The sequence below is a fragment of the Antennarius striatus genome, chromosome 6 (assembly GCF_040054535.1).
Source record: "Antennarius striatus isolate MH-2024 chromosome 6, ASM4005453v1, whole genome shotgun sequence".
Lineage (NCBI taxonomy): Eukaryota > Metazoa > Chordata > Actinopteri > Lophiiformes > Antennariidae > Antennarius > Antennarius striatus.
In genome coordinates this window covers 9,866,976-9,880,403 of record NC_090781.1, presented here as the reverse complement: position 1 = coordinate 9,880,403, position 13,428 = coordinate 9,866,976, and the positions used below count along the sequence as shown (strand labels likewise).

Sequence of the window (13,428 nt, the reverse complement as noted above, 5' to 3'; positions counted from 1 at the left end):
TAATGGGGGCGTCATCCGTCTTCAAGTAGCTCTATGACTTCACAGCTCACAAGATGAGAGCTCCGGTGCATCTGTCATACAGTCAGTAGTCACTCCACTGTGTTGGTTGTCGCTAAATATATTTCAAAATTAGCGGACTGTGTCAAGAAAACGGGAAACCCTCCATATTTATTTTGTATGTGTTTGTTTTGAGCATGATTTAATAAAAGAGTTATTCTCTCACTCATGGTTTTGCAATGTGCATTGACTTTTACTGCATATATGAACTTATCTAGGTCAAGTTTTGCAGACAAAGATGATGATCCCAGCTGTTATTATTGCGCGATTAGATCATACGAATCTCAGCTGCACTATGCACAAAAAAACTATTCTGCAACTTCAGGACTGTGTTAAAACAGAATGTGGTTATTATTTACTTTGATTGTCCTAGCAGAATCTTCATGCAATTTGTGGATTTTATAAGATGCATCAAATTTCAAGCGTACCCAAACGCCTCCCTGTCATTTCACGTCAGGCCACGGGGCGGAGTCTCGGTACGAACGGTGCCCTCGTTGGCCCCGCCCACACAGGCCTGGCGTCAGACGCATCGAGACATGTCAACAACATGCCGGAATCTCTGCGAGAAAAAGAAAGCGCTGCGGGAAGGAGTGACAGACAGCAAAGAGATGAAGGAACTCAGCCATCTAACAACATCGTATCTTTAATATCTCAGTTCGCAGATGATAATTTAACACTTGTACGGGTAGGAGCCTCTTTTATAAGGAGTGAATGTGCAGCATGGTGACTTCTTAGCCCCACACTTCTTCAGATCAGTCGTCCCCAGTTTGATCTTGGCACCACTGTATCTGTCCAAGTCTCATTGTGCAGGTCCTGCACATGTTAAGTAGAGCTGCTGGTTGTATAAATGTCTTCATGTCAACTCCAAAACCTTAACTGCTTTCTCTTCTCTCACATAGAACATTAGCACCGGGCTGGCAGTTGTTGGTGTTGTTCTAATATCAAGGAGTATCAAACTGGTAAGAGACTAAAGGACACAGCTGCACATATCACATTTCATTTCTGTTATAAATTTCCCAAATGAAATAGCAGCTGTCCTTTGTTTCAGGCTTTATTGCGACACTAATGATATACTTTCCCTCTAACTGATTATTTGATTTCTTCTATGGCACATATTTCATTCTTTCATATGATTACATGTTAAACCATCAGGTAGTTTAAGTGAAATTGAGCACAAAAAACATCCAAAAATTCTGTACAATGCTCAAAACAGCCAAATTTAAAAAAAAATAATTTGGATTTCATCCCTTTATCTGGAACCACAGCAAAAATGAACATTGTCTTACTTGACACATGCCAAACATTCTGTCAAGATTCATCAAAATATGCTGGACAGTTTATTTGTAATTATGGAAATGGTGGAAGGGACCTGCCTCATATTGTTAGAGAAAGCAGAAAAAACACCATAATCTGCTGCTTTACAGAGATCCACTCTACAAATTTAATTGGTATTTCCCTGTTATGTGCTCCAACATTGTTTTAGATATAAGCAATGAATTCTACAGTAGTTCTGACAGAGTCAAACAGGCCACATGTTTATTTTAATGAAGAAAAGCATGTTTAAAAACTACTTTATGAAAGGCATTCTGAATAAAAATAAATAAATCTTCAGTATAAAAGACTCATTTGCATCACATCATAGGATCACTGGATAGTAACGCCAGAAATGTTTCCACTGGCTGTTAGTTCAGTGGCACAAGGTGTCAAACAAGGTACATTTGCTGAATTGTACGCCATGTATGCAAAAGTGTTGTTAGTTAAATCTTGTTAGTTACACATATTCCCTTTTTCAAAATAAATTTGGCACGGGTTTGCATTGTGCCAACCCACCATTTTTCAGGGCAAAATGTAGCCATATGGTTTAGTGAAGCTGAATGTTTGCAACAGAAACCTTGCTCTGGACACATAATAACTAAAGAGTTTGACGGAAGAATGGACAAACGAATGTACTGATGGCCAAATACCCTCACAAATTTTATATTTGAAGATAATAATGAATTCAATGAACTGAAACAGTAAATATATTGTGTTTGCACTATTTTCAGCTTGGTTGGTGGAAAACAAAAGTAAATTATCACCTTTTTAAAAAATATACATTATACACAGCATGTCAACTTTTTAAAATCGGGGTTTCATTAAATGCATTGAAATAAATTTTGTGGAGTCAGGACAATTTATCCCTTTGAAATATGTTGTGGTATGAATATAAATATGGAGTGGGGAAAAAAAGTGGAAATTTAATTTAATTAACCACTTAAATTCAACACTTTGACAAATATATCCACTAAAATACCAGCAGTGCCTATTCTCCTCAGTAAACACAGTAATAATAACAAAAATATTAACCATCCTTAATTAATCTCCTTTAGGGAAATTATTTTTAAAGCGAAAGCTGGATGAATATTGCAGACTTGTTCATAAGCAAGAGCTCCTTTGGCTAGCCAGTTCAGTCCAGGTGTAATGTCCAATAATCTAAAGCCTTTTCAGATATCATTTTTATTCATGGTTAATGCACATTTTCCCACTTGAAGGTTCTGTTTGAATGCAATGAACCACTGATTGGTCGATTCCTGTATAGTATAAATCAATGAAGACTGCACTTAAGCAGCAAATTTGCTTTAGAGAATATAACCTTTTTTAAAAAAAAATTGCAACAGCTTATTGAGGAGGTTGAGATGTTTCAATCCTAAACAACTGATAAGATCAGAGGTGGACAAAAGATGTGTCGTGTTGAATATTACGCTAGGGCGTTGATACTACACAGTGGAAATATGAATAGTGTTCTACTTTTGTGATGCTTTCAGAGGAAATAACACCGGCTTCTGTATGTGTGTGATGTCGTAGTGACGTGTTCTTGTGTACAATTGACTTCAGAGATTTAATCATGTGGTACAAATAGGAAGTCTGTTATTTGAAGAACACAGAAAATCACCCTGGCTTGGAGATATAGTAGAGTATGTCAGCTTTTACAGTTGCTGTTGAGACGTACAGTATGTCATGCGTTTTAACATTGCAGAACACTGACACGTGATCCCATACACCAGCGTAGTCTTGTGATGTCTAGAGTTGGTCCAGTTTCAGCTGGCTAAATGGTGTTTGTTCAAACTGGCATCACAGAGGTGGAATAAACTGATGCTCCATTATGCTTTCATCACATTCAAACAGATGTCAGAATAAAGTGCAACAGGCCTGGAATGAAAACGCTATCTGAATGTGGCTTTAGACTTACTGTATAAGGTGTGCTTCAACTGAATTTTCTAAGATCATTTGCCCGAGGAGTCATTAAACTCAAGTGTCTTGTTCTGCCTCCTCAGCTCACCAAATTTCAAGCAGCATCTGAGATCCCTGCTTATTTTATTGAGAGGAACGTCAGACTTTGTGGAAAAGTTCGTGCTGTCAAAGAACGAGGACTTGAAGTGGAACATGTCCCGATTCACCTGCCACTCCTCTCTTCATTGCTTTCAAAATATAAATGTAATGTTTGCTGGTCAACTGAGTGAAATCCTGAAGACATGCACTTATAGAACAGAAATGTTGAAAAGCAGATGCATTCCTCCCTACACAAGAATAGCTTGTTAGCAGTCTGAATCTTATAGTGCTAAAAAAAAAAGTCAGTGTGACATTTGTATTTAGTAACATCAGACTCTTGTTGCTTTCAATCACTTTTCATTGTTGAGAGCATCAGGTAAGCTTATTACTTCTGTTACAGACAATTTAAAACATCTTACTGTTTATATAGTAGTATATCAGCAACTCAAGCTGGAAGAACTCAAAGGAGCAGCAATTTATAATGCCATTGTTCCTCTTGACCTCCTAGATGTTAAAACCTGTAAGATCTTACATTTTGGTTCAATGGCTACTTTACAAAGATCATTTCCAGGCATTTATTTCACATAGGTGGTCAACTATTTATAGTCATCAGTAGTGAAGGCCCAGTGTTGAATTTAAATGCTTTTATTATTGTAGCAATGAAACCAGTGATCATATAAAAAACAAAACAAAAATGAATTCTCAATGTGATTTAATGCTTTAAATTTGCTACCAAAATCCAAGCCCATGTACTGTATGTCTTATATCATAATCTGGGGCGGCAGTGGCTCAGTGGTAGAGCGCGCAGTAGAGCGGGTCGTCCAATGTTTCAAAGATCGGCGGTTCAATTCCAGCTCCTGCCCAAAAGTACACCCAAAGGTGAGCTGACAGTGGGAGGTGTCAGCTCTCCTCTGGAGCACTGCCGAGGCGCCCTTGAGCGAGGCGCCCTTGAGCGAGGCGCCCTTGAGCAAGGCACCGTCCCCCTTACAAGTTGCTCATATGGGACGCACCACAAAGGAGCTGCCCACCACTGTACCTCCTCTGCATGCGTACATATGCTGTATATGCATGATTTGAACTAACTAGAGTGTGCCACTAATTTCCCTGCGGGGATTATAATCAGTATATAAAATTAAAAAAACAAACAAAACCATTATCCCTATTCTACAAAATGTGCTTAAACAATAACTGCACAAGTCAGTTGTTACCTTTAATGTACTGTTGTGATCTAAATGGCCCATGCCCCCCCCTCTTTAGGTGCAAACTCTTCCTTCATGCTGGTGCATCTTGCTGGGGTGGAGTTGACATCAGAGGGAAGTCTATGGCTCCAGAAGAACCTGTTTCCTGCCCAAACAGTGTGGATAAAACTTATTAGCAGAGAAGATGACATGCTACACTGTTTGGTGTTTCAAAATAGGGTGAGGTGTCTATTAGTGGTGACAAAGCGGGGGAGTTGTAGCTTAGTTTACTTGATGTTAGACTAATAGGTGTGTATTTCATAATGTCATTTCCTTGTCTTCCCTCTCGTCTCCAGCAGAGGTGGATGTGGAGCTACTGTATAAATGAAGAAGTCCTCAGGCTTGGTCTGGCTCGCACAGCGCCTGTTGTTGGATTGCTTCCTGACCATCGCTTCTACTGGCGTCTCCATAAACGGCTCCACAGGGCAGAGGTCAGAGCTGAGAGAAAGGGGCAGGGACTGTGGAAGCAGGACACCCAATGGGAGAGGGTCTCCAAGGCTGTCAGAGACACTGCTTTATTCAGACTAATGAAGAGGATATTTAAGAGGAGTTGATGGAAGCTTTTTGAACAATCCAACACAACACAATTGATTCTATTTATATTGAATATCTCATAACAGACTAAAACAATTCCAATCCATCGCTTGTCTATCATTTCTGACAGATAAGTTAAAAAATAAAAAGTTGTACTCTCATTGCATTCCTTGTTACACCTGTTACACAGGTTTATGGTGTTCTTTGTAGATCAATAAAAATGTTTGAATCTCCCTGGCTCTAGTCTTTAATCTTTCACACACCTCATTAAGTGCAGCCATGTCTTTTTGGCGTGTGTGTGTGGGACACCCCGATAAACCCTAAAAGGGGGGCAGGGTATGTTAATGGTCTTTAAAATGGAGAGAGTGGTCCACTTGTCCTTTCCTGAGACCACTGTTGCTATAGAAACACCAAATGTGAAATACAAAGGAAAGCAAAGGCTAAACCCTATATTGGCTGCCCTCAAACCCCATGGGAGCCTTACATGTGTGTATGTGTGGGGTTCTTACTGCACAATTAAGAGAGCCCTTGTAGCCACAATACGACCATGACATTTGAGTATTTTGCATTGTACTGTAATATTATCGAAAGAGACTGAGGCCATACACTGCCTATGCTTTTCCCTAATTATAAGGTAGTCTTGCTGACACGAATGAAAAATACACTAGAGATTAAAACATTTTTATGTGTTGATTCTGTTGCAGAGATTGCTAATTACAGAAATTCCACTCCCACTGTTACATCTTGCGCCTCAGTTCGCTGACGCAGATGCTTCCATGTAAGGCAGAAGGGGGAAGAGGAGCAGGACTGGCAAATGAGGCCAAATTGTGTTGTGTGTCCCATGGGGTGCATGCTGAGGGGGTCTCATCGTTGCAGTTAGCGGTAGTACTGAAGTACTCAATCCAATGAGCACAAGGAGATTAGTGCAAAAGGGAGGAGGGTCAAAGGGGATTTTGGCTCTGAGCACAATGGCAGCAGAGGAGGAGTCATGGTGGAAGGGCTTGGGAGTGAAGGAGCGGGTAGGAAGGGAAGGGGGGATGATTCAGCTATCCTCTCTTTTGTTGTGCAAATGCTAAAAGCGACTGCTATGGCTCAAGACACTCCTGATTGGTGGACCGGTTTGATTTGTAAGGTGCATTTCATTCTGATGGCTGTTGCTGCCAGACTTTGAACTGTCACTATGGCAGGAGTGGGAGGGAAACCATGGAGGAGAGAAGTTTCTGTAGGTGGAAAGCAAATGCTGTTCTCTAAAGAGGTTTAAATATTTAGGATGTTTTTGTAAACCTTTGAGGCAACTGTACCTTTATTCTCAATTATCAGGGTACAATCTTTGTTCAATCTGTGATCAATATTTGACCGAAGATGTGCAGTATTTACAATACACTACACTCTCTATTTGAGATGATTTAGCTTTTGGTCCATTTTAATTCAATATCAATGTTTTAATTGTGTAAATTTAATACAATATTTGTCCTAATATCTTTAGAGGATTTTAGACCACTTTCTTGACCATCACCTTTTATAATGTTTGAAGGAACATGATCATTAACTAACTCAGATAAAATGAAAGTAATATTCATCCAATTACAGGTATGTGAAAAAATATAAAGCATTAAAATAAGGTCACAAATGTCAAGTGGCAAAAAGGAGATCATCTTACAGACGTTTACTCAGTAAAACTGCTGTTCGTACACAATAATAAAATTTAGGTTGTTGTCTCTAAGGTTCCTTATTTTGAACGAAAGTTTAAAGTATAAATACATGAGTGAACCATTTCCTTGCATCTCTTGTGGAAAAGTAGTCCACACTGAAATCCAGTCCAGCTTTTCCCAAACCCACTGGTCCCAGACCAGTAGTAGTCATTTGAAAAGGCAGTATGCTTGATGTAGTGGTGGGTGCTTGCCCACACCAGTGAAACTGTAGACACATTCTCTCTGCTGGGACGATCGCTTGTATTACATTTCTGCCATTTGCCATGGATGCCTGCTGCCTCGTGGACTACTGTTCAGGTGAAAGAGGAAAGATTTTCTAAGGAAGCTGACCAGGTAGTTTCAAAAATCAGAAACTAAAGTGACAGAAGTAAGTGAGTCTGTGAAGAGTTGTGACAGACTGACATTTTTGTATTTTTTTAAATCACCATGACATTACAGTGCATAGAGTGCATTTTTACAAACTTTTAAATGCTTTTTTTCTTATATTGTAACTGTTCAGTTTTTTGACTTTTGAATTATGCTCATTTACTATTACTTTGAATGTGGTGTTGGTGGAAAACTGTTTCTGATGTGCACCAGTTTAACTTGTGTATGTGAACAGATGCTCTTTAAAACAGAAACCAAAGACCTTTCAGTCCTTATCTTTATTGTACCACTCCAGCTCAGGCTCCTGCACTCAGAACACATTTTTAATTGTTGTTTCTGAACAACCACAAATTGCTTGAGTTCATGTGATCACCTAGGTGATAGTTGTCATGTGCTTTGATTTTTGTTATAACAGTGAATTATTAATCTGTGTAACTGTTGACACGTTTTTGCCATGTGCGTTTCACATTTTGGAACTCCTTTCCATTGTGCTTGAACAGAGATTTGCAATAGAGCAGTTTAACAAAGGCCTTTATTACACTCAGCCGGTAGCCATCCCAGAGAGAAAGAGACGGGACACTCCCCCATCCTAGAGCCGAGTCCTTGGGGATTTTTTTGATTTGATTTGACTGTAGTTAGCTGGGCTGTAAAGCGTAAAAAGATTTAAAGAGACAGGAAGTTTGTGTAAACACAGTTTAACTCTACATCTCTGCTACTGTCTGATAAACTTTAGGATGTATTGTCAACATCTCAAACAAGGAGTGTCTTTGTCAGGCACAGTTAATGAGGCTTGTGTGTAAACTGATATGTGCATGAGAGCTTCAGGTTCAAATTCAGTCACTCTGGATGTATGGATTTGGCTGTTTCATTGACTTTCTCTCCATCATGAGACTTGCATTCACCTGCTGTCACAAAAAATATTCACCTGTTCACAACTGTAACACAGATGAGATATTCCATCACACACACTGCACAGGCTGTATGGGTGTGTGTGTGTGTGTGTGTGTGTGTGTGTGTGTGTGTGTGTGTGTGTGTGTGTGTGTGTGTGTGTGTGTGTGTGTGTGTGTGTGTGTGTGTGTGTGTGTGTGTGTGTGTGTGTGTGTGTGTGTGTGTGTGTGTGTGTGTGTGTGTCTGTGTAATGGAATGCATCAACCGTAAAGTGACTCTCTTGTTGTTTGGTGACTTGAAGCAATGTGAACCGTGTATCAGCTTGCTGGTGTAGGGCTGTAGGAGTGGAAACACGAGTCTTTGTGGGTGATCCCTCATGAATAATTGAAGTTTGTTGGTGGAATGAAAGGGAAGGAAAGAGCGACTGGTGGTGAACTTTTTAGAAATATAAAAGCACATAACATAACATGATGTTTTAGACACCATCCATACTATCTACATGTGCGGAAATGATATTGTATTGTAATCTGTAATATTGTAATATTGTAATATTGTAATATTGTAATATTGTAATCTGTATTGGTACAAGATTACATGCAGATGAACAAGTTGCTCTAATCAAAGAAGAAATGATAGACAATCCTTGCAAGTCCAAACTAGAATCAATGCAGTTAGAGACTGCAACATCCCTCGACACCTCAAATTCAAAATTTAATCCTGACTTACTTGCATAGGTCAAAGTTCAAAGCTAGTACTCTTACCTACTTTTATAGCTCAGAGCAGTAGCTTTGATCTACGGTCTTATTCACACCGGCCTTCTCCGTCTTTCTATCTTATCCAGTTCCTGAGTGTACAAAAATTAAAATTTGAACTTGACCTAGTTTTCTCAAGGTCAAGGACATCATCTCATTTTCATCCCCTTTGCCGCCCGAGTAATGTCCTTTTTGTTTCATCTTTCTGTCTGCAATGGTTGCGAAGGTATTTGGTGGACTAACGGATGGACAGACGGACTAACGGACAAACACACAAACGCTGACAATTGCAATACATCACTGCTTGGAAGCAGGATATAAAATGACAGTGAAAGTAAAGAATATGAGTAGGAAGGCGTGTGCTTGAAATAGATCTGGATGTTGGACTTATGACCCACCACTATATTCCCCATGTAAAAAAGGACAACGCAGGAGTATGTGCTATCACACACAAGCACCCAGAAGCACACATGAAAATTAACATGTTGTATACTTGATGGTTTGACTCTGGAGATGCATTTTCCTCCTAGAACTGACAAATGTTAACAAAAGGTAAAATGCATAGTATCATGATAAATTAGACAATATTTTTACATCTGTAGCATGTGTCAGTTTTTTTGCAATACAGATTCATTGGTGGTCACCATTCTTTTTTTAACTTTATGATTCCTTCATGATAGTAAAACAGCTACACTGCCCTCTACACTGCAACTCACCTTTGACCCTTAAGTGAACTCTCTGTCTTAAGGTTTTATTTATCTCCTTATCAGAGCAAATTTTCAAAGACAAAGAGCATACAACTTCATACTCTTTCCCCCCAGCCTATTTAAAAACATGTTATAAATGTTATTAACACGCCTGAAATAATTAGCAGAGTGGTCCATCATTTGATTTGGGATGCCAAATTTTCACAATTTCAATATTTTTTATCAAATGAAAATATGTTTAGATAGGTTTCAGCCATAAATACTAACCCCTGATAAATGATATTTTATTTAAATAAATCCAAAATTAAATTTGGAAGTTTGAAATTCTGTAAATTCAATCTTAAAAACAGGATACAAATGGAGAATGAAAAAAACAAACTATTCTCACTGACTGCTAGCAGTTATGCAAACAAAGGTGATACACCACAAGCTATGATGTTAAATTACCCCTGCAAGATGAGATTTATACACACACGCTCGTACGCACACGCACGCACGCATGCACGCACACACACACACACACACACACACACACACCTAGAACACAAACACAAGACACATACATTTTAATCACTGGAGATCATTTCACAAGGAATTAAAATGCATACATTAATGGATTCATGGACATGAATTGAAAAGTTTTTGGTTGTTTTTTTTTTAACAGAATTTCACATTCTACATTTGCATACCTTCATGGATTGATGAATGTGTGAGTTAAGGATCCTCCAGGTTACCCATTGAAACCATCAGTCTATCATCAGGAAGTTTACTCTCCGTTCTGGTGACTGCTAATCAAACAATTCCAAGCTACTCATTGACTCACTTGTACAACCAGAAGTTTTACGGGGATCCTCAGCAGGGGATGGAGATATGTGTGAGGCACCATGACTGAAGACCACCCAAAACCCTGAGACAGTCGATTATTGTGCCTAAAATTCTAATCACAATTAGCAGTCACTCAGCATTCATAGCAATGGGTCACACGAACTAGAACAACCACTATATATCTCCTGTCTAAGTTGCGTGCTCTTGGAAGGTTCTGATGAGAGATGCGGTTCTCTTTGTGTCTAATGTCCCATAAATACATGCATATACAAAGAGTTAGTGGTGTCACATCACCATGCCAAACTAATACACCCCTTGCAGGAGAACTATGGTTTATTTCATCTGATGTTCATAATTTCGTAACAGATATAATACTGAAGTGAGAGACATTAATGACATCAGCTCAGGCCGAGAAAAGCAGTAGTCACCAAAAGAAAAACCAGCAGAGATGAATATTGCAGAGTTTTAACCAGGAGCATAAATTCTCTTTTAATGTAGATATAAAAGTGTTAATAAATGGAGTGTAGGTGTATTATAATATACAAGTGACTGAAGGTGGGCAGCGCTGTGCTCTGACCTTTTAGGGTTAGTTTGCAATGGTTACCTCTGGTTCTTATGGTTGCATATACTATACCAGTGGTCTACAACCCCTGGGCCGCAGAGCGGTACCTGTCCATGGGTCCATTGGGACCGGATGCACAAAAATTTACATAATTTACATCATTAATCTAATACTTATATTTTATTGTGGAAATTATGAGATTCTGTCTGCCAGTGAGCCAATGAGGAGAAAAAAAAAGAAACTACAACTTCAAAGAAATAGAAAACTTTAAAATACCAGTTTTTATGATGGTCGTATCATTTTATTTTGTTTTATTTATACACCACACCTCAAAGGTTGGTCTGTGAAAATATTGTCCGACGTGAAACTGATCCATGGCGCAAGAAAAGGTTGGGAAGGAATACTGTGCTAGAGGACAGTATTGGATTGCTTGTTCTATAAAGAGACCCTAATGTTAGAGTGCAATATGTTCATTCAGTTGGTTTCCTGCGCTAGCATGAGGTTCCTCAGCTAGTGTGAAACAAGGATCCATCTCTCTCCTAAATTTGTATTGTACATGTCAAGCAGTGGAAGCAGAAGAACTAAAATGATTTGTCACACATTTCATATTGTATTACTGCTGTTTGATCTTAACAACACTTTTGTCTCCAGGGCAACCTCAACCTGCTTCATTTTAGGACCTGAGTTCCTGGAATTGAAACAATTGTTATGCCTGATAGGCAAGAAAGAACATAGTCTGTACTCCCTTGATGTTTGGGATATCCTATAGATGAGAAAACGACTAGTTTTGCTAGTAATCAGAATAGGAGAGTCAACTTCCAATTCATAACATGTTGTTATGAGACATACTGGTTTGAGTAGGTCTAAAAATCATGTTTGTTTTTAATTACCTAAATAACATGGAGAATGTTCAAGTAAAATATGTAAAACATACTTTACACTATGTTTTGTGTAATTGTGTATTTGTTTCAGCCCAAATTATTTTAAAGCCAGAGAAGCTTAGATACAAGCTACCAACAAATATCTGATATGCATGAGATATTACATTTACCTAAACCAGCATTGTGACTGAAAAGCCTACATAAAGTGAATTAACTTGACAATTGACAATTTTTGGCATATAACCTCAATGGGTTCGTATAATTTAGGTGCATGGTGATCTGTCATCAAAGCTGCTCAAACAATGTCTCTAGTCATATCCCTCTGCTCAGCTCCTATCTCTAATTTGAACTCTGTTATGAAAACAAGCAGTAAATGAGAAACATCACTCTATAATTAAACAGCAAGCCACGAGGGGCCGTACTCCGCTATGACTTCAGAGGAGCTACGAGCTGATTCAGCACATGGTGAAGCATAGTTTAATGAATTTGTAGGAAAGCCCCAGATGGCTTTCTGAGATTATAATTTAAAAGCAAGACAAGGTTTTAAAATCTTATGTGAATTAGACATTAAAACAAATGTTTACTTTGCACCAGAGAGCTGAGAATGTAGCATGAGCAGGACTATGTGCTGTCAAATTTGAAAATGTTTTCCTTGAAGCACATTCTCCTTTGTATTTTTCTTTAATATTCAGAGTATAGGTTAGCATTTTGGTCTGAATGTTTTGCTTTATGTCTTTTGAAACTTTCTGCACCAGCAACCATTTATACAATACAACTTAATACAAATTTAAGAAAAATAAAATGTTCTTGGCTGTATTTTACATTTCAAAGAAATATGAAATAAAAATTCATTGAATAAGCAGAAATTTGTTGTATTGTGTTTTTTCTGTAGTATGCTTATAGAGTTAGTCGGGTTGACATTGTTGCCATGTGATCTGTTGCATTACACGCATTTGTCATTTAGAAGAAGAAGAAGGCAGGGTCACAGTAAAGCACTGTCACCTCTATGACAGCTGACCCCTGCCCTCTCTTTTTTTTGACCAGACACTCACTTTTCAGGCCACTAGGCACCATTCATAATAAATGTCCAGAGGCTCTGAGCCATTCCAGATTAATGCATCTCCTGTGTCTGCAAGAGATAAAGTTTGTGTTTGTAGTGGGAGGCAGTAACTCACAGAAAGACAGAGCAGCAACAGGTGGGGAGACATTTAGCAGTGAGATTGTCGGCAGGAGAGGTAGGAATGGAAAGTGTTCAAGTGGATGTGGTGGAAATTTGGGGATCCGGTAATAATGTTAAGGAGAAACAGAGAGAAGTGAGAACACATGCAGAGAGGAAAAGAAGAAAGAATTCAAAGGGGCAAAAGGTAGACTATATATATATATATATATATATATATATATATATATATATATATATATATATATATATATATATATATATATTTGAATTTTTACAAATTGCATTTTCTTATGCAATTTGTAAAATATTTATTTTCATAACTTTATTAAACAAGATATGTAACTGAATTTGTGTGTAGTCATAGTGACGCCATTTGTTCTTCTGTTCAATTAAGGTAATACCACATTAGTTAAGAAT

General features: G+C 38.4%; 2 protein-coding genes across 3 annotated transcripts in view; both read left to right on the top strand.

The window, feature by feature from the left end:
* The first annotated feature begins 581 nt into the window (after window positions 1-581).
* On the top strand, window positions 582-5,371 carry c18h3orf33 (c18h3orf33 homolog (H. sapiens)). Of its 2 annotated transcripts, none has more exons than XM_068317783.1 (5): window positions 582-742; window positions 957-1,016; window positions 3,372-3,531; window positions 4,624-4,784; window positions 4,904-5,371. In XM_068317783.1, exons 1-5 carry the CDS (start codon window positions 605-607, stop codon window positions 5,156-5,158), a joined length of 774 nt encoding a protein of 257 aa, XP_068173884.1. In that variant the 5' UTR covers window positions 582-604; the 3' UTR covers window positions 5,159-5,371. The 2 variants fall into 2 exon arrangements, with proteins under 2 accessions (XP_068173884.1, XP_068173883.1); XM_068317782.1 differs by having other exon boundaries at window positions 4,901-5,371.
* Window positions 5,372-7,120: 1,749 nt separating this feature from the next.
* plch1 (phospholipase C, eta 1) overlaps window positions 7,121-13,428 on the top strand; it is an 83,621-nt gene continuing 77,313 nt past the window's right edge. Inside the window, exon 1 of the mRNA XM_068317184.1 lies at window positions 7,121-7,217. The gene's annotated coding sequence lies outside the window, so the exon portion shown is untranslated. The remainder of the gene's footprint in view (window positions 7,218-13,428) is intronic.

Coding starts and splice junctions, on each gene's coding strand:
- c18h3orf33 (XM_068317782.1), top strand. CDS start 605: ATGCCGGAATCTCTGCGAGAAAAAGAAAGCGCTGCGGGAAGGAGTGAC. Junction 3,532..4,623: donor ATTGCTTTCAAAATATAAAT/GTAATGTTTGCT, acceptor CCCCCTCTTTAG/GTGCAAACTCTTCCTTCATG. Junction 4,785..4,900: donor GTTTGGTGTTTCAAAATAGG/GTGAGGTGTCTA, acceptor TCTCGTCTCCAG/CAGAGGTGGATGTGGAGCTA.